The sequence below is a fragment of the Grammomys surdaster genome, unplaced genomic scaffold, assembly GCF_004785775.1.
Source record: "Grammomys surdaster isolate TR1022 unplaced genomic scaffold, NIH_TR_1.0 214, whole genome shotgun sequence".
Taxonomy (NCBI): Eukaryota; Metazoa; Chordata; class Mammalia; order Rodentia; family Muridae; genus Grammomys; species Grammomys surdaster.
The window spans coordinates 2,552,826-2,574,081 of NW_021604659.1; the positions used below are offsets into that span (position 1 = coordinate 2,552,826).

Below are 21,256 nucleotides of genomic sequence, written 5' to 3' on the forward strand. Positions count from 1 at the left end.
TTGGTCCAACATAACACTTCACCTCCTGCTTCCCAGTTCCTTCTTTTCATCCTGTATTGTGATACTTCAGTCACTATACACAGGGAAGAGGGGATGACATCTGCCTCCTGGGATTGATCAACTGGTGACAAGCAGGAGGGAATCCTGTATCCTAGGACCAGACTTTAACACAGCTGCCACATCGAGTCAGTTCTCAGCTTCAGATATGACCCTCTTTTCTCCTTAGCCTGTGGTTCTTGTATCCCCACTGCAGCAAGACTGTGGTACCTCAGGGATCACACCCAGGAACCCATGTTGAGAGACTCTCAATGCTGGCAAAAGGGTAAGGTCTCTTGTCACTGACAAGGCAACTCTTGTTAGGGCTAGAAAGGAGATGGTTTGAGGAGGTGGGAGATGAAGACAAAATTTCTCAATGTAAAGGAGTCATCCCGTGGATGTCCACTCTCATCTTCATGTGGAACAGCCAAGAGAATTGGCTGGGTGGCATCCATCAAATAAGACACCCAGAAAGCACATTACTCAGCACAAGAGAGGAAGGTCTGTGTCTTGACTCAGGGACAGAGTCCAGATTTCAGAAGCAGCCTTTGCAGCCTCGGAATGGTAGGCAGCCTTTGGCAGTGCTGAGGATTTCTACAGGGGATCCATGACATTGCTTTGCCTTCTGGTACCTTATTATTAAGGATGTGACCCAAATGGAGAATAAGTAAAGGAGAAACAAGGAAAGGAATTTAGTTTAGAATAGAATCTGATACATAGATATGCTCAAATGTTTTCTTCTTGTGGTGTCTATGCTATGCCAGGCAGGAAGTGAGCCTGGGAGTAGGAGATTAGGTCTGAGCTAGGACACAGAGAACCCATATGGAAAGAGAAAGGGGCTGCTTCGGTCCTGGTACAGCAACATTGCTGGTGTGAACAAGGTCAGCTCCAGAGCACGACTCAGGTTAGTTTTCTGAAAACTAAGAGATTGAAACAGGTGGTTGCCATGAGGACAATGCTGGATCCAGGAGGGTGCAAAATGTTTGCTGTGTTTCCAGCATCTTTTTGCTCTCGCCTCTCAGGCTGGGTTTGAGACTTCGTCAGTTAGAATCTGGAGGTTAGAATTCTGCACATGCTTAGGGAACCTGTTCCAAGGAATACATGGCAAAACTCTCTCTTGGGGTTTAGAAGGCTCTGCCCATTGTGACATGAGCTTCCATTCCATGACAGTAGTGGGCTTTCTCCACCTTCCTGCCGGGGCAACAGCTGAGAAGATCAGGGACAGCGGGTGGAGGAGCTCTATAGATGTCACAAGCTTGTGAGGCCACAGACAGCTGAAGGAGCCAAACTCAGTACATTCAGCTCCTTGGAGAGAATGGCCAAAGGGAGGCGTTTCAACCCACCTTTGAACAAGGAAGGAAGATGGGTAAGAAAGAATGCATTCCTAGAAGCTTCCTCATGAAATGTGGCTGTTGTTGAGGGAACAGATCTGAGCTGGCTTCCCTTCTCCTGCCTATAGCATGCCTGTAGCATGACCTTCGAAAAGACCCTAGGCCTTGGTCTCTTCACCTGTCAAGAGAAGCTCTGTGTTCTTTTGAGGATTGAATGAAAGCACATGAATCTGAGGGAGGCAGTCCAAGCCTGTAGCCTAAGTACTTGGGAGGCTGAGGCAGGAGGATTAAGAGCTCTAGGACATCCTGGCTACTTAACAAGACACAGACCCAGAAAACAAAACTAAAAAAGAAAGAAGGACAGAGAGAAAGAAGGGAGGCACAGGGTACAGGAGGGAGTTTCAGAAAATGTGAATGAAGGAAAAAGAGAGGGAAGGAGAGAAGGCAGAGGAAAGGCAAGAAGGCAGAAGGAAGAAAAGGGGAAAGAAAGAGGAATAAGGGGAAAAGAAGGAAAATGCTTGGTGCAGGGTGGGCCCCTGAGGATGCTCACTGGGTAGCAACTGCTACTTGCTCTGTCTTGCCCGTTTCTGCACACCTGCCTTCTAATACTAGATCCCTCATTATATGGTGAGCTGTCTCTTCTTCCTGGATCATAAGTTCCATGGGGCCTTTGTCTTTTTTCCTCAGTGGTGCTCCATCAGTACCTACACTAGAATCCAGTACAGAAGGCATACACGGTATTTGTTGAAGTAGTCTTTTTTTTTTAAGATTTATTTATTTGTTTTATGTAAGTACACTGTCACTGTCTTCAGCCACACCAGAAGAGGGCATCAGATTCCAGACACACCAGAAGAAGGCATTGGATTCCATTACAGACGGTTGTGAGCCACCATGTGGTTGCTGGGTATTGAACTCAAGACGTCTGGAAGAGCAGTCAGTGCTCTTAACCACGGAGCCATCTCTCCAGGCCTGTTGAAGTATTCTTAAACTCCCAACAAATCCTGTCCAGTTCCTGTCACCAGACTAGGAAATGGATAGAGCTTAGGAGTGTGTCATTTACCTGTTCCAATCATCCCTCAGACTACTGGGCTGAAGTTATCCTCCTGGCAGAGCCCCTGTTTGTTGATATCACGGACAGTCCAGTCAGAAATTCTAGTGTCTTCTGGAAACATTTGCATCTTGGCCCGAGGACTTCTCGCTTGTTCTTTATTATGCATATTTCATGTACTGTCAGCTTCCCGTGTCCAGTTCCTATATCTTGTTCACAAAAAGGGAATCCCTGTGTTGCTTTCCACTCTCTAAATGAGAGGCAGAATCCGAGAAAAGATTTATGTTCAAGCCTTAAGGCAGTAACAGGGGATGGGAGTGGGGTGGAGATTTGTGGGTGTTTTGCATGTGTATGTGAGTAGTATGTGAGCATGTTTATGTGTGTGGATAGGTGCTGTGCTTGTGTGTTTGTGAGGGGAACCCAAAGATGAAGTCAAGCATCCGCCTCAGTAACTCTTTACCTTACACATTGAGGTAGAGTCTCTCTTGAGTCTGGACCTTGTTGATTGGGTTAAAAGTCATCTTGCTCTGGGGATTCTACCTCTGTCTCTTGAATGCTGGGATGGCAGACAGGTTAACACTCCAGCCTGGCTTCTATATGGGTGCTAGGGATCTGATCCTCAAGCTTGCAAGACAAAAGCCAAGATCTTTACTTAAGCAGTCATAGCTCTAGCCCCCAAACTGAAATTTTTGTTTGTTTAAAAGAGAAAGGGAAAAGGAAGAGATGTTGGGAAATTTGGGTCTTTAGAATTTACAACACTGACTGCAATCTCTTCAGTATCACCTCAGACTAAGGCAAACACGTTTTGCTTAACGTTGACTTTTTAAAGTGTACAATGAAATATACCAAAATTAGAGAGCCGGTGTGAGACCAACAGGAAAATTCATTCATTCAGAAGGACAAAGGTAAGCAGACTAGCCAGTCAGCACTTCCTAACTATAGTGTATGTGCATCTCATACCCATGTACACACACACACACACACACACACACACACACACAGAGTACACTTTATTTTATTCCACTTGATTCCATTAAGATCAAAAGTAATATGTAGAGAATATACAATAAAATATAAAAGTCTAATAAAGTAAAATAAAATGTATGATGCCTATAAATATATGTTAGAATAATATGCTGAGACCGGGAAATGGTTTTGAATCTGAGTTTCCTTGGGGCCAAAGCCAAATGGGAATAGTATCACCCACATTTTAATTTTATCCTATTTTATTTTATTTTGTTTTATTTTATTTTATTTTTGAGAAAGGGTTTTATATGGAATCCTGGCTGTCCTGGAACTCACTTTATAGTCCAGGCTGCCTTGAACTCACAGAGATTTGCTTGCCTCTGCCGGTCTCAGCCACATTCCTGAAATGGCTCGTGGTGAGAAAACTGTTTCCCAGATTAAATACCTTCATGTTTCTGTTATCTAAACATCAGTTAGGATGGATATTTGACTGACTAAAACTGACTCCAGGGCTGGAGAGATACCTTATTGGTGTGGTATTTGCCTAGCATGTGCAAGCCCCAGGGTTTGGGCTTTGGTCACCAGCATGGTGGGATGCGGGGCAGACACCCCACTTTTCCTATTTTTAAACAGCAACAAAGTTCAGAAACAGGCAGGGTTAGGGGTAGGACTTTGTGCCGGGGAGTTTGTAGAGCCCTGGGTTCTTTTCAGCCTTCTCTTCAGCCATTTTCATTGCAGAGCTAGTCTTTTCCACGTCATAGAGAACACATACACTCCAGGCAGGAAAACAAGAAGATCAAAGGACATCAATACCGAAGGTATCTGTCTTCCTTATCAGGAAAACAATACTTTTCCCAGGAGCCTTGCAGACTCGTAGATTCACACCACCTACAAGGGAGAATGCTTTTTTTTTTTTTTTATGAATCACATTGACATTTCAGGTGAACTCAAGTTCTGTTATAATAGATAAAGTGAGACTCCACAGATTGTGGGTAAACATTTCATGTCTTCTTCCAGCCACAGGGGCAGCAGGGCAGCCTGGTACTCAGGAGTAAGGAGGAGAGGCACTGTCCATCCACACCCTTAGCTAAACTTGAGCCTCTAGCAAAGGTCCTCTCTGCTGTCGGCACCTAAGAGCGTAAAAAGAATAGTGCTGATCCCAAAGTTTCCGGAAGGAACCTCAGATGAGTTGGGAAAATTGAAGGAGCTGTTGGCTGTGAGTCAGCTGCAGCCCATCTGCGAGGACAGGAATTGTCCCATTAGAGGTGATAGTCATTTTGCAGTTGACCTTGCTGGTTGTAATCTGGCTGTTGCTGGGCAAGAAAGGCTCCTTTTCCCCTACTTACTTTCATTTTCCTATTTAATATTTCAGTCGTTGAGTGATGGAAGGCAGCGAAAACTTCACCACCAACTAGTTAAAAAGCTGTATTTCACGGTTACACTATCTAACAGAAGGGTTTATTTCACAGCTATCATGCTATAGCCATTAAATATATATTTTAAAAGAGCGAAATTAAAATGCTAGAGCCATATTTTTTAACAGTGATTTAGTCCACAGACTTGCAGAATACAAATGAACTCAAGTCAGTTGTGGGCTGATGTGAACCGTCCTTTCTGCTGTCAGAGCAGTGGCCCCACTAGCTCCGGTCTCCAGGCTTTTTCCAAGAGGGTTGCAACTTAGCTGGATAGAGGGAGAACAGAGAGGGTGCTTGGAGCCTGATTGCCCTTTTTGTATTCATCTTTAAAAGTGACTGTTCAGGGACCAGCAGGTAAAGGCAGTTACCATGCAAGCTGACAACTCCAGTTCAATCCCGGACTCCTGTCAAAGTTGAAGAAGACTGCCAGCTTCATAGTGTTGTTCTCTGACTTCCAAATGCATACACTTAACATCTGCACATCATACACACAGTAATCATAAGTAAATAATTAAAATTGTTTAGGGGCTTAGGCAATAGCTCAGTCAGCAAAGTGTTTGCTTTGCAAGAATGAGGGCCCATGTTTGTTTCCCTTATCCCACATAAACAAACGGGTTTGGGAGTGTCTATTTGTAGCCAAGCACTGGGGAGATGGAGACAGGCATATTCCTGAGACTTACTGGCCAGCCAGCCTATCTTTACTTGGCAGGCTCTGGGTCTCAATGAGAGGTTCTGCCTCAAAAACCAAGATGACAACTCCTGAGGAATAAAAACCTGTAGTTGACCTGTAGCCTCAAGATGAACATGCAAAACGCATGAACAATAATTGATAATGCTTTAAAATTTAATACAAAGCTGCTTAAAAGTATATGTAAGTTGGTCAAGAATATTCTAGTCTATGTTGGTGAGGAAAGCAAGGTATAGACTGTGGACAGTGCGGCCTGTTTCCTGTAAAGCAGTACCAGTTCCCTTCATATAAAACACATGAGGGCTGCTCGGTCAGTGTTGTGATCTGGGGTGGTACAGGCAACAAGGAGTGAGGAAGAGGACAACAAAGAGTTTGTGATAAATAAAAAAGGCATTCAGTGTTCAGAAGTGATAGTGATCAGACCACGTGGCTACATGTCATTTCTAAAATTACAAATACATTTTAATTCTTGTACTATCTGTATGATACGATGTGTGCAACTACCTATATGTAGAGTTGTATACCCATATCAGGATGTTATCCTAGTCTTCAAGAGCTAAAGGGTGAGGGGTAGGGTTAAGATTTTGAGAGAATGTTATCCCCTCTACCTGTTTAGTGATACTGAGGATTGAACCCATGCTAGGCAAAGCTCTCGACCATCAAGGCATATCTCCAGCTTTTTCTGTTTGTTTGTTTGTTTGTTTGTTTACTTTTTATTTTGACCCAGTCTCACTGAGTTTCCCAAGCAGGCCTTGAACTTGTGATCTTTCTGTCTCAACCTCTTGTGTATCGGGTTACAGGCTTCAGCCAATAGAGTTGGCTGTTTCTCTACCCTCCCACCCCACCCACTCTCTCTAACATCAGGCATATATATTACAAGTCTCATCAGGAACAAACTCGCTGGTGTCTCATGGGCAGTTCCTCACATTTCCATAGGAGGCTCTGCATATGTGGAGGCTGGTGGGTTTGCCAGGTGGTTCTGTTGTCATTGGTTTTATCCTTCTCAGCCCATGGGTAGCCACTGAGACATATGTGGTGGTGTTTCTTTTATCATACTGTATTCTTGTAGGTTACCTATTGTTTTGTGTACACAGGTTATTTTTCTACATCTGCTGTGCTGGATTATACATCTGTGAGTCTCAAACTCCAATACAGGAAAGGAGGATGGTCACAGGAACCTGGGAGGTCGAAGGGAATTTAGAAATGTATAAGCTAATAGGACATACTTCGTATACTAGGTAGGGAGCTACTGCCAGGCACCCAGGCACACATTGGTACAAAATAATCACAAACAGCCAAGAGGCACGTGAGCTTACAGACAAAAATATACAGACAGCTTGGAAAAGGCAAAGACTCAGGCCTTTGACATCAAGGTCCATTTATACAGAACCCACATAAAAATAGCACTCTGGCAGGCAGAATTTTGTGACGGATCACATACCTGATCCATCTTGGGGTTCCCATGTCATCTAATGTCACTCATTTTGTGCTGACTCACAGTCCTCTGAGGCCTGGTGTCAGTCATATTTTAGCTGATTCATACTAGATATCATTCCATGATCAGCCCCATGATTTCTACACATAAAACTGATCCTTATGACCCTGTTGTGTTTCTTTCTTCTGCCCACTCTGTCAAGTCCTATGTGTCTTTTAGTTCTTCATGGCTAGAGATAACACCTATAAAGTGCATAGGATTTATAACACCACCTCCCAGCCTAGCTACTTAGCACACTCTTGCTCAGATGCCAATCAAAAGTCACCTGAATGTCCAGTTGTATCTTAACTTGGGAGAATAGAGAGATAATTACAGAGTTAATCAATGTCTTTATACTTCAAAAGGGAAGAGACAGGTGGGGAGATGGTGTAGCTGGTAAAACATTTGCCTTGAAAGTGTAAGGACATGAGTTTGATCCCCAGAAGTCACATACAAAGCTGGGAATGGTGGCACACCATTACAAGCCCAGTGGTAGCGAGATGGAAGCAGAGACAGGAAGATTTACTGAGAGCTTGTTGGCCAGTTAGTCTAGCATGCTTGGCAACCTCTAAGGCTGAGTGTAGATCCAGTCCTTAGAACCTGGACTGGATGCTAGGCTCCGGTACCAGGACTCCCTAGCCAGAGGAAGACCTCAGACCACTTGGTTCTGTCATCTCTTTGCTAGAATGTGGAAATATTTCCAGGCTCCCTAAGACCTTGAATAAGAAGAGGCCCCTGTGACTTGAAATGTTTGTTTGGAAAGAATACTTCAAAGTTAAATGGTTTTTACCATTCCTCGAGTATGCAAGAAGTGCCCAAATTGTGTTTTAACCATGTTTCAGAGGAAGCACACATTTGGCACGCAGATTCAACTGTATCTGGTTTTAATCAAGACACATGTTGTGTTTCCAGTTCACTCACATTGGTCTGATGGAGAAGACACCAGAATCCATCACCCGTACTTCCCTGAAGGAAATCCACTGTTCACACTTGTCTGAGCAGATGGAGAGGAGGCTGCCACCAATCTACAAAATCCGAGAGAAGGTGACATGAGTATGGGGCCCAGATATAGAGTCTTAGAACTCTCTGAGGAAGTGCCATTTTGGCTAGACAGCTAACCCATTTGCCTATCTGCCATACCCATGTTCCCAGTGATAGACCCATGTCCTCTGCAGCTACAACTGCCTCCCGGTCCAAACAGTGAGCTGGGATTCTCCACAGGAACCTTTAGTCATTAACAGCCACCCTCTGCCTCCCTCGCCAGCTCCTGAGCAGCTGCCCCAGCCTTGGTAATGTGAAGGAGGTGGCAGAGTTGTTTTAATGTCAATATCAACTTCACTCACTGTGGGCCTTGATTTAGGCTCCAGGCTTCTGGAAACCCAACCTCAGGACTTGTAGGATCAGTCTAGGTTTTCAGGATTTGGTTTCTGCCATTCTTATTAGTCAGATAAGAGGTTGGCTCCCATGCTGTCAAAAGTCCTTGCCAGCATTTGGTTCCGTGCGTATATGCACTTTTGCATCCTTGCCTCCAAAGACATTTTAAAAGAGGTGTTCGGGGGGGGGGGGGGGCGGGGGGGGGGGGGGGGGGGGGGGATTGTTTGGAAGCCCCGCCCAGGCCTGCACACATATCCTGTGCTGTTCACTCCGCACTGGTGATAGGCTTCATTAGCCTTACTGAGAGTTTCCTTTGTCCAATGCCTCTCCCTTCCCTATCACTGTGTCTCAGTTCTGAGGGCATCTCATAGTTCTGACATGTTCTTTTCATCTCTCTCCTCACTCTTTTCCAGGAAGCAGCAAACAAAAACTTCCCTTTCTCTGTGCATGACAACCGCCACAGTTTCCAGAACTCTGGATACTATTTTGACTCTGTGAGTACTTCTTTGCAAACTAGCATGGCTTCAAGTATAGCTCAGTGTTGCCTCGCATGTGGGTGATCCAGCATCCCACTGCTAGCACAGCAAGCCAGAAACTGGTAGGATGGGGAACAGTCTCTTGTTTTTTATGCTGCACAGATTATGGAGATACATGTGTTTCTCAAGACAAGGGCAATGTCAAAACAACCCAGCATCTTCTACAGGACTCAGGAATAGTCATAAAACAAAAGCTACCTCTTGAAACTCTCAGAATTGGATGGAGTTTTTTAAGCCTGCACCAGGTTTCTGCCTTCATACACACGAGGAATGGTTACAAAAGTGTCCTCTCCTAAATTGTCTCTTGTGAGATTCCTGGAGTTGTCTCTCTCAGGTGGCAAGTCCCCTGACACTGGAGAGCTTAAGTTTTGACAGTACTTGTTAACAGTTTAATATAGCATTGGATGTAGAAATATAACGCAAGCCACAACTATGATTTTTAAATTTCTAGTGGTGATGGGAACAGTTAAAAACCAGGTAAGATTAATAAAACAGATGGTCTACTTAAAAAGTTTCAACTTTATGGTGCTATGAAAGTGACACTCAGCAAAATTTCACACTTAGAATTTCACCCTTTTCTTGGGCTGTTGCCAGGTATAAAGTATTTTCTATCTTTGTTTCTTGCAAGGCTCTGTCTGTCACTGGTGTCGGGTCACACCTTCCAGCTAGCCACACAAACCATTAGACAAATTTAGTGTTTAGACAAGTTTAATGTGTTGCCAGGCAAGGTCAGGAGGACCAGAAACATTTTTTTTAAAATTTAAATTGCAGTTTTTAATTGTTTGAGAATTTCATACATGTATGTGATGTGTTTTGATCAAACCTACCCCATCCCCTTCTCTCCAGTTCTCTCCTATCCCTGCGACCACATTTTTTTCCCTCTCATCTTCATGTGCTCTGTTTTAAACCCACAAAGGCCAGTCCAGATACACTTTCAACTTCAAATATTTTCAGTTTCCATTGGTTTGTTTGATCATACGTCTATGGGTGTTTGTATATTTTATTTAACATAATATTTCTTTCAGATTATCAATTTAACATGTAATACATATAATAGAGCAATTCACACACAATTATGTTTTAGCAAATTCTTAAGCTTTAAAACAACTTATTTTTTAAATTTACTTTGTGTGTGTGTGTGTGTGCATGTGTATGCACACATGTGCGAGTGCATGTGTGGACATGGGTGAAGGTCAGAAGACAACTTACAGGCATTGGTTCTCACCTTCCATCATGTAGGCTCTGGGGATGGAATTTAGATCTTCAGCCTCAGTGACAAGAACTTTTATCTGTTGAGGAATCTCACTGCCTCCATAAAAATTATTAATCAGTTATTTTACATTTTCCTTTTCAAATTAAGTCTTTTAAAAATCTGATTTACATGTTACTAATCTCAGTGTAAACTGCTTACATTTAAGTGCTCTGTAACTAGTGGTCTGGGGCTTCTATACTGGATGTTACAGGTTAGTGTACCTTAGGCAGAACAATGTATGTCAGGTGAGTTTCAAGAATATTTATCAAACTTGAAAATCCACATGACAAAGGTGCTGTTAGCAACATCCTTCCTTTATTAAGCCATGACTATGCTCCAGTGCTTCATATGGTCTTGTTTAAACCCCACAGAACTCCTATGGGCTAATTACTCTTATCCTTGATTTTGAAATGAGCTCAGAGAAGCTTTTCCCTCTATGCAACTGTGTTTCAAGTAAAACTGAGTGACTTAATCTAAAAGCCGTCTCTCCTTTAGCAAAGTATTGAGTAGAGACTTGAAACACCTACCCTGCCCTCTCCAAGAGGATAGCTTAAATGCTTGTTTTAAACAATAAAGTGTTTATTTCTCTCTGTGTATGAATATTTTGCCTTGCATGCATGTCTGTACCACATCAGTACTTTCACGCCTGGTGCTCATGGAGGTCAGAAGGAGGAGTTGGAAACTCTGGAAGTGGAGTTAGAAATGACTGTGAGCCACCATGTGGGTTCCGGGAACCAAATCTAGGTCCTCTGCAAGAGCAACACGTGCTCTTTAACTGCTGAGCCAGCTCTCTCTAGCCCGCTTAATGTGTATTCTAGATTGCTACAGTAACGAAAATCTATCAAAAGCCAAACAAGGGATGTAAAACAAGGTTAATACACTTCTTAAACATTTACATTTGAAGGTAACTATTAAGAAAATATTGTAAGTCAGAATGAGCAAATAAAAGAACAAGTAACATTTTAGGCAAACACATCATTAAAATTGGTATTAATCAGACCTAATTAAGGTCTCATTAGTATTTGCCTCCAAATAGTCTTTATTTAATTTTTAATTTCTCTTTTTAACTGAGAGCTATTTGGAAGATTCCTTGAATTTCTGATGTGGCTAGAATTTGTTAGGTTACAAATTTGTTGCTGATGTCTGATTTTGATGACCCATTAATTTTATGGAGGGCCCTCTGTGATTTTGACTTTTTGAGTGATAGAGATTATTTTTGCATGTGATTAATTTTAAAGTATCTCATTAGTGATAAAAAGATTATATAGTCCCTCATTTAATTGCAAAATTATTGACTGAGGGCTGGTAATTATGTTGTAAAATATTTCTTGCTCTTTGTCTTGCTCTGTCAATTTCTGCTTCTGAGAGATACTCTTAAATGTCAACACTTTTTGGTTTTTGCCTTAAATCGTTTAGCATCATGTCTTGTTGCGTAAAGATTCATGATTCCTTTATTTTTATCTAGATGACTTTGCCGCTTTCCACTGGGAGTGTCCCTCAGCCTCTGGGCTGCAATGAGTTGTAATACGAAGTGTCCTTCCTTCATCTTCACGAATTAAAAATACATTTTACAATTCCTTTGAGCATTTCCTAAACACATACAATGTATTTTGATCATATTCACCCCATTCTTTCTCCTAACTCCAAGATCCACCTCCTACCTCCCCACTCCCCACTCCTCCCCAGCTTCCCAGCTTCACATCTTTTTTTTTTTCTTTTTTCTTTCAACAACCCACCAAGGCTTGTATACTCATACCTGTGAGGGCTTCCACTGGAGGGTGTTTTTTTTTTTTTTTTTTTTTTTTTTTTTTTTTTTTTACCTGCCATGGGCCATACCCATCAAGAAAACAGACTCTCCCTCCCCTCTCTTGGAAGTCATCAGCTCTTTATAACTCCTCAGCAAGGGGCTGGGACTACCGAGTCCCTCCCTATTCCATGCTAGACTGCTGCCTAGCTTGATTTTGTCCAGGTCTTACCCAGGCAGCCAGCAGCTGTGAGTTCCTAAGTGCAACATTCCTGTCTGGTTCTGAACAGTGTTTCCTCTGGTCCTCTCTGACCTCTGGTCCTCCCTGACCTCTAGTCCTCCCTGACCTCTGACTCTTACAATCTCTCTGCTTTCTCTTCCACAACTGTCTTTGAGTCTAGGTGGGAGGGGGAGTGATACAGATATATCATTTCATTTATGTCTTCATGAACTTTAGTCATTTTGCTTTGAGTTTAACTTCCATTATAAGCAGGGTGCAGCCCAATTAAAAAGAAAAACAATACCCAAGAGTCACTGTTTCTTCGAATAGGACTTTGCACCGTTCATGTTATTATGACAGCTTTGGCTTTATGCCTGCCACTCACTTTCTACTGTGTATCTGCCATCCTCGTTCTCCCTCCCTCCCTCCCTCCCTCTCGCCCTCCCCTCCCCCCTTCCTCCCCTCCCTCCCCCCTTCCCTCCCTCCCTCCCTCCCTTCCTTCCTTCCTCCCTTCCTTTCTTCCTTCCCACATTGCTCTATTGGTTGCTTATTCTATTTGCATATCCTGACTTCAGCTGACTTTTTACTAATAGTTAACTTCCAATACAAATGTTTAAAATGTGTGCTAATAAAGCACTTCTCTCTGGATAAGAACGGAAACAAACAAACAAACACCCCAAAAAACAAAAGCAAACCCTGCAGACTTCCCCTAGGACATAGGGGCCCCTTCCTGAGTGCCTTTCCTCTGCTCTTTCCTTCCTGAGGCTGATAGGGTGGTGGCCCTGGCTGGCTTCTCCTAGGCTGTGGATGATCCCTAAAGGGGCTTCCATTTTCAGCTCAGCCACTGGTCTTGATTTCCCTGGTCTGGTTAAAATCCTGCAATTTCCCTCCAGTCTTCCTTTTCCTCTCTCCCTCCCTTCCCTCCTGCCTTCTTCTACTTCCTTTCCCTGTCCAAGCACCCCTTGCTCCCCTCCCCCAAGCCCCACCCCAGCTCCCTGTTCCTTCCTCTTAGGTGTCCAGCACCGATTTTAACTTCTGTTACTGGCCACTTTCCTTGTAGCTCTTTCCTATATTGTTTATAGAATTTTTATTTCTTTCTATTTTGCTGGAGCATCTTCAGGTCACTTCTCAAAAAGATGTAATTTGACCAATATCTTCTCTTTGTCCTCCCCTCTTTATTTCCTGCCCTAGCCTCACAGGCTGGTCTGTACAGGTTGTACATCAGGAGCCATTACACTGTGCCTGGACATTTCCCCATAGTCTACCTACTTTTACAATATGTGAATGCAGTTATTCCTGGATATCTATGGGGATTGGTTGGGATCCCCTGTTGATGTCAGAATCAGCAGATGCTTGTCTCTTATAGACAGTGACATAACATCATGCATTTTCCATGCCAATCCTCTAGTCTACTTACCATATAGTGTAATGCTGTGTAAGTAGTTTTAATATTGTTTGGGAATAATGCTAATGAAAGTCTATACATGTTCGGTTCAGATGTGATAGAGTATTTTTGGTACACACACACGCGCGCACACACACACGCACACACACACACACACACACACTAATTTTCCATCCCCAGTTAGTTGGATTTGAGGTGGAAGCAGGGAGGCAGATACCAGCTGTGGCACTTTGTAGACTCTTTCACCCTGATTCAAGCATCCCACCCAAGGGCCCTGTTGCCACCTTGTTGATGGGCTCTTGGAGCAGGCAGCCTCATTATACTGGTACAGAGCTTGTGTAATCTGGTGTCTGTCTCCTTTTCAGTCCTTTGTCCCAACATCCCACTTTCTTTCTTAGTTTTCAGCCCATTGTGATCAATTAAACGTTCATTTCTGAATCTGGGCTGATTCTCAGGTTCGCATGTAAGGTGCTGACTGTTAGCAAGCAAGCCTGCAGGCAGAGACCAGAGGTCCTGCTTCCTTTGGGAGATACCACAGGGTTGGAAAAGAAGTCAACCTGCTAGTTTTTCAGAGGCAGCCAGGAGTGCTGCAACCCTGGGAATTGAAGATGCTTAACAGGTTATATCCAGCTGGGCTTCCTCTGGTTTTACCTTCATTGTCCTCAAAGTCCAGTCCCCTTGGTGGAAAAAAAGCTGAGAATAGTGACAGGGCACTGCCAGGATGTCATTGACTTTTGATATTCAACAAGTTGGCTTTTCTAATGGTTATCTTAGCTATGCATTTAAATATATGCACGTCATTAGGTGGTTTCATTGAAATCCTCAGAACTGTGTGACCTTGTGTATCTCTCTCCTAATCTTGTTCCTCTTCCCCAGGGTTTGGGGCGCAAGAAGTTTTCCTCAGATCAAAAGCAACACATTTCTAGAAATTTCAATCTCTGGGCCTGTGACTACATCCCGTCCAGCTTTGATGGTCTTTCAAGTAACCAAACATCCTACGTACCTAAGAAAGCCGTGGTGATCTCAACGTTCCGACGCTTTCCGAGATGCTATGATGAGAAGTGGAATGAGTTGAAGTTTGTTTACAACCAAAGCTGTGGAAAGATTTTGGGAAATGAGGCAAATGGAGAGATTGCTGTTGACCCAAAGGTTGTCTCTCTACAGGCTTGTGCAGGGTCCCTGAACCTTCCGGAGGCTCTTGATGAGGTTTCTGATGTCGTTCCATCAGGGGTTCATCAAGACTCTGATTCAACACCACCCCATAATAGCTGAAATGCTTTTGTGATTTTATAAGGTTGAAAATATTCAAATTCTTAAGAAGGTATGTGAAGCTATATGCATATGTAAATAAACTGTTAAGATTGTCCTGTTAACCTTTGGGGGTGTTTTTAAAACTTTGTACTTCATATATGATTAGATTTTCATTTTGAAATTGTAAACAATGCAAAGGTGGCAAAAAGTCGCCTCGATTCTGTTTCATCTCCAGGCCTGTGATGTTTAGGAGAAGGATTGCTCCTGTTGTAGGGTAATTTCATTTAAACTTCAAGTGTGCATGTGCATGCGCATGCATGTGCCTGTGTATGTGTGTTTAAGAAGGTTTTACAGTAACAGGTTTCTACATGACATTTTCAAAGGTCTTTAGTTATCTTTCCCGATACTCCCTCCTGCATCCTGTCTTTCCAACCCCCACCTGACCCAATCCTTCATGATTTACTATACCCTTCCCCCTTTCATACCACTCGTAATCTATCCCCTCTCCCTTGAAATTCCCCCATGTCTTCATAGCATCCACATACAAGAGACAGCATGCCATGTTTGTCTTTCTGGGTTTGGATTTTGGTGATTCTTTTTATTTTTAAAAGTTGAACTTTTAAATTAGCTATGGCTAGGAAGAGGTTGGTGATTTCCATATACAAATATTATCTGGGTTCCCTCAGCTGCACTTCTAATAAAATAATTTAAAGAAATAAAAATTAAGTTCTAGTAATGTTCCATTTGCTCCCCCCCACACTTTTGTTTCTACAAAACCAATTCAATCATTTGGGAAAGTTATGACTTGATATCATTTCTGACACACTGCTTTGTGTAGGTTTAGGTATATTTTTGATTAGGTGTGGGTTTGTATATGGTTGGCCTAGGGAGTGGCACTATTAGGAGTTGTGGCCTTGTCGGAGTAGGTGTGTCACTGTGGGCATGGGCTTTAATACGGATTAGAAGCTAGTCCTTTCCTAGTTGTCTTTGGAACAAGATGTTGAACTCTCAGCTCTTCCATCCCCATGCCTGCTTGGACACTGCCATGCTCCCATCTTGATGATAATGGACTGAACCTCTGAACCTGTAAGCCATCTCCAATTAAATGTTGCCCTTTATAAGAGTTGCCTTGGTCATGGTGTCTGTTCACAGCAGTAAAACCCTAACTAAGACGGTCTACTTTTAACATTAGCATTGGTAATACTTTAATTTCTAAGTTTATACTGGTTGCTTCTAATATGGCACCTAGAACTTTTATTTTAGCACAACTTTTTTTTTCCAAGCCTAACTGTAACCAGCTTTATTAAAGATACTTTTCATAAACAATCATGGTATTTCAGACAGGACATGGGCAGACAATCAACGATATACAAGAACTTCCAAATTCCCTTCTTGTATAGACTACCAAAATCAGAAAGCCACTATAAAACCCAATGAAACCTTCATTCAACGCTTTGAAAATGGGGAGTAGCTTAGAGTGAGGGTTGACATTTCACATTAAGGATGTTGTTTAACAACTTTTCACAAGCCGACCCTGACTTTCAGGAATGAACATGGCAGAATTATCAATCTGAAGATCCACAATCTTTTATAAAAGGAACCAGTGCTCTTCTGAGAACACTCAGTGATGTCACTGTAAAGTCCATATCGCCCAATACACTGGAAAACCAATTTTGGGGGCCAGGTTCCAAAAGGTCTCTGGTCTTAAGGGAATTAAGTCTGTTGATGGTACAGGGGGAAGAGCATATAAAAATGAATTTAGAGTTTACCAGACCACAAGGCAATTTGTTGTGCCTTGGTGGCCTCCTATGTCAAGACCAAGACGTCTCTCCTGGAAGCCAACAGAAGCCTTTCAAAATTATCAAGGAAAGAGTTTTTTGTCCTCAGTCCAGCTTGGGAGATATTTTGTTAGTGACACATGATCCTTCCCCCCCCCAACAATGAAGTGTTCTGTGTGCTAACAATATAGCTTTAAAAAAAAAAAGTAAAACAAAATTCTGCATTTTTATAAAACTTGATATAAAATAGTATTTCAAACTGTACAGTCACCAGAAGTACACAGTTATCAAAAATGCACACACGTCACTTGGCGTCTCCGGCACCTTCCGCTTTCTGTGCCTGGTCTGTTTTGGCATCTCCATTTTCTGCAGGATTATTCGCATCCTTGCCCGTGTCGGCTTTCTCCTTCTTCCCCTTGGGTACTTTCTCTCCCTTAGCAGACAATCTTGCAGATCTTCTCTGTGGCTCGTCCTTCACCTTGGCTTTGTCTCCTTTAGCATCCCCTTCAGCCTTTCTTTTGGGCATGGCGGCAGGGGACGTCGGCGCTGAACGCGGGTATACAGCGGCGCGCGCGTTTGGTCTGTGGGGGGGGGTCGTCCTTGCTGCTTCTTCCCACAACTTTTATTGTAGTGCTCATGTGGTTACAATTTATATTTACCTAATTGAGCATAATCTCTGATGATCTTAGTTTTTTATTTTTCTCTAAAGTATTTTGAGTACACGTATGCTGATTTTTGTAAGAAAATAAGAATAAATATGACCACAACAACACTGTTCCTTAGATTCTGGCTGTAGTCCTCCCCCACAGGGGGCTATAGTCCTCCCCCCAGGGGGCTGGCTTTATACTGGCTTTGTATGTTTCCTTCCCCAGGTCTATGTATAGATTTTCTCATATATTCTTTCTCTCTCTCTTAACAATATCATAGTAGATACCATCCACTCTTGTTTCTTGTTGCTCTCCTATAAAATACACATATAATTTGAAGTAATTTCTTACTAGCATTTACCATGTACTCTATTTGTGTGTGCATGTCTTGTATGTGTGGCAGTTGCATGTGAATGTGTGTAGCACCAGAAACTGATGCCAGGCATCTTCCTTGATCACTCTCCACTTGAATTACCAAGATACTTCCTCTCCCTGGCTTTTATTTATAGATGCAATGTTTAATTCTGCCTGATACTAAGGCTAATGACTAATGTTTTGCTAGTTCCCTCCCCTCACTGTGCTTTCTCAGGTGAAGCAAAACACATTTTGACTCTTGTTTATGTTTCTGGCTGTGGGGGTTGGGGTCATTGTGAGCTGTGTGCATGTTCTAACCAACTATATGATCACAGGGACAGGGTTGGGGGTGGTTGTAAGAGACAGGACAGATGGCTCTGGGTGTGGCTACCAAATACACAGGGAGAAAGAGCTTCCAGTTTATTTACTAATACATTCCTGGGATACTACTCTGACCCCCAATCCAAGGATCCACACAGTTGATGCAATTAGCCATGACTTTGGTGATCTATTTCAGCACTTAGCAGAGAGAATGAAGGGGACCAGACATGGCAGAGAACCTCTATAAGAAACCTCATCAAATGCCCTACGTCCAACCTTTCCCCAAATTCACTACATGAATGCCCAAGTTTACACATTTTCAGGGGACCTGACCTGGGCTCTGTCTGCTTCTTTACTTAGAAAAAACAGGCACTTTTGTTGTGGTAATAATCTGTTAGATATGCCATCATCAGATTTGAGAGATGTTCTCCTTGAAGTCAACAGGCTTGAAATATAAGAGAAAATGAAGGAACTTTCTTAATGTGTAGGTCAGTGTAATTGGATGCTTACACTGGGGTGGCTGCCTCCTCACTGCCTCCCACTCTGTAGGTAATGCAGGCTAAGAGCATTTCATGTTCACAAAGCAAAATCTTACAAATGGGCTCAGAGAAACAAAAGGGACTGGCAGACCTGGTTTTATATAAATAGGTATTGTGACAGTGTCATCTGTTTCTTTGCTGAGGGTACTTGCAGGCACACTCCCTAGTTCTCAGTTTCAAGGGGGCTGTCTGGTTTTGTTGCAGCTCATTGCCTAGAACATGGTGATGACACCAGAGCATCCTTTGAAGTCTAATCCTGCTTCTTGGGACACTCGTCTGATGTAGATACAGTCCCTGGATGCTTGAAAATCTTTGGCCTGAACTATACTTAACTCTAAGTTCATGTCCAATACACACGCTCAATCATGTGCACACACATGCACACACACATACATGCACATTACTAAAATGTATTCAGAACCAAATCTGCAATTGTGTGGTGTTTAATGAATGCGGGGTAGGTTTATTATCTGTGAAAACACTCCTGAAAGCTACTCTTTCCTCACTCAATTCTCTCTTGTGTAAAACAAATGACACCATCTGATTACCCACAATTCTTAATGCAGTGAACCAAGAACAAGAGAGTACTGAACTTTAAGGGAAGGTGGAACTGAGGATTCCAAACGTGATCCACTTTATGTAAATAAGAATCTCCCATAAATTGGCACCATGCTAATACAGCAGTAGTTGGCTCTTGGTTTTAGTAGGTCCTTTTGAGTGGAGGGATAAAGAATCAGTCAGTTACAGAAGCCCCAACTTACTAGTCAACTACATGCAGGTGTTTATAGATTTCTTCCCCTTTAATGAATTAGCCTTACACTTGTGCCATGCTAGAAATCACTTAGGTACTAAAAAGGCAACCGATGGCTCAGCAGTCCCTTCCTGGAGCGATGCTGCCTGGTTCTTGTTCTAGAACAATACTAGGAAGCCCTCGTTACTTTTGGTACATGTAGCAGGCACGCATCACCAATGAGTCTCATATTTGCAAAAACAGGGTCTGGAGATGCTCAGGCAGCACAGATAAAGGAACAGAGTGGTGGTTTTCTTTATGGAATACGCTCATAAATGCTTTCCACTTTTGAACAGAGACACACAATCCTCTGTGGTTCATTTTGACATTTAGGATTATGTTCTAAAGATAATTTTTTGTGACTTTAGTTTTTGTACACATGTTTCTATATGCGGTGTATGTGCAACATGTTTAGATAGACATGTGTATTTGCATGTGGGTACATTGCACACAGGTGAGCATGAATGTGTCTCTGTGTGCTACATGTACGGGTTCAGATAGGTATGTGTACATGTGTGAGCATACATGTGGAGACTAGAACCAAGAAAGACCAGAGGTTCACGTTAGGTGTTTCCTTCTGTGGCTCTCCACCTTATGTTTTAAGGCAGAGTTCTGCATGGAACTTTCACTGTTTTGGCTAGGCTGATTGGCCAATGAGCTTTATGGATCCATTGTCCTTGTCTGACCCACACAGTACTGCTGTTACAGATCACTGCCATGCCCAGCTTTTTTTGAAATGTAGGTTTTGGGAATTTAAATTCAGGTCCTCATGTTTGTGCTCAAAACCACCATAGATCCTGCCTAGTGATTTCTTATTTAGAGCTCCTTGGGGCTTCCTTTGGCCAAAGATGTCCTGCTGTGTGTGGCTTTGCTCTGTGTCTCCTACTAAGACTGATCTGACAGTATTTTAAGAGCAATCTTCACATGTAGGTTAACTCCAATCGCAGCTCCCAGAGTGTAAGACATGTCACTGCTGCCTCAAGGGTCAGAAGGAATAGACATTCACACAATTCAACACCCCTCCACCTACAAAATGGGTCCATATTGAGGACTTCTAGGGAGAAATATGGGTGTGGGGGAGGAATGGTAAGCTAAAAATAGTCTCCCCATATGTTCTGCTGAGTTCAGGGAAAGATCCGTGCTGTTATGGTAACACCCTAAGAACATCATATAATAAGTGAGAATAATCAATTTATTTCTCTGGGTCTTTGGAGGCTGCCCATCACCTTTGGTCGGAAATGACGGTGGGAGCTAAGGGTCTGGGAAGACCCCTTTTGGCTCTGCCGTGAGTTTCGAGGCTTGGAGGTCCTTCCAGCTCCTGCCTTTGGTTGAAACAGACCCACACTTCACAAGCACACGGGGTAGTCACTGCGCTCATCCTGGTGCTGGTTGAGGATAGAAAGTGCTGGGTAAGTGTGAAATGCGGAGTAGTGCCTTCACGAGAACCCATCAAAACAAATGAAAACATCTTGTTTAACACCCCGTATTTCAGCAAACATGTTCCAAGCATACCAAAATAATCCCCCCAAAATATTAAACAACAAATCAGGCCCCTGCCAGAGTCTGACTCACCAAATGAACGTAAAGAGGCGAGCTGACTCACAGCCTTCATCGAGGCTGTCTGAAAGCACTGAATTAACCGCAGTGTGTAATTTCTGCAGAGGAACAGGAATTACCTCATTATTCGGTCTCCTCATCAAAGTTAAACAGATCCACAAGTTCCAGAGTCAGGTAGTACAGGCACAGAAGTGTGGATCCTGCCCTTGTCCCATCTCTTCTTCAAACTCAAATAAGTGCCATTCATCCCTCTGCTTCCCCAGGCACTGCTGTCACAGCACCAGGGACAAATCTTCCAAAGGGGAAGAGCGACTCCGTCCACCATTCACATGGAGCTCACCCGTGTGCAGGATCATTGATGATGCCTAAGGCAGAAACAGCCTTCTCTAGGGGAGAGCGCAGCTATTCCTTTGGCTAGAAAAGAAACCACCATTACGCAGTATTAGTGTGTTCTGATGGCTAGAAGCTTTTTCTGAGATCCCATGATTGACATCAGCTGGGAGTGGAGTACCCAGTTCTTCTCTAGCAAA

The 21,256-nt window shown here is 43.0% G+C and overlaps 1 protein-coding gene and 1 pseudogene across 1 annotated transcript; one reads left to right on the plus strand and one right to left on the minus strand.

The window, feature by feature from the left end:
• The first annotated feature begins 1,263 nt into the window (after positions 1-1,263).
• Tex36 (testis expressed 36) lies at positions 1,264-14,922 on the plus strand. Its single transcript, XM_028772579.1, has 4 exons — positions 1,264-1,402; positions 7,871-8,002; positions 8,746-8,826; positions 14,366-14,922. The coding sequence occupies exons 1-4, from the start codon at positions 1,352-1,354 to the stop codon at positions 14,759-14,761; spliced, it is 660 nt and encodes a 219-aa protein (XP_028628412.1). The 5' UTR covers positions 1,264-1,351; the 3' UTR covers positions 14,762-14,922.
• Positions 14,923-16,666: 1,744 nt separating this feature from the next.
• LOC114625280 lies at positions 16,667-17,044 on the minus strand (annotated as a pseudogene).
• Between the last annotated feature and the right edge of the window lie 4,212 nt (positions 17,045-21,256).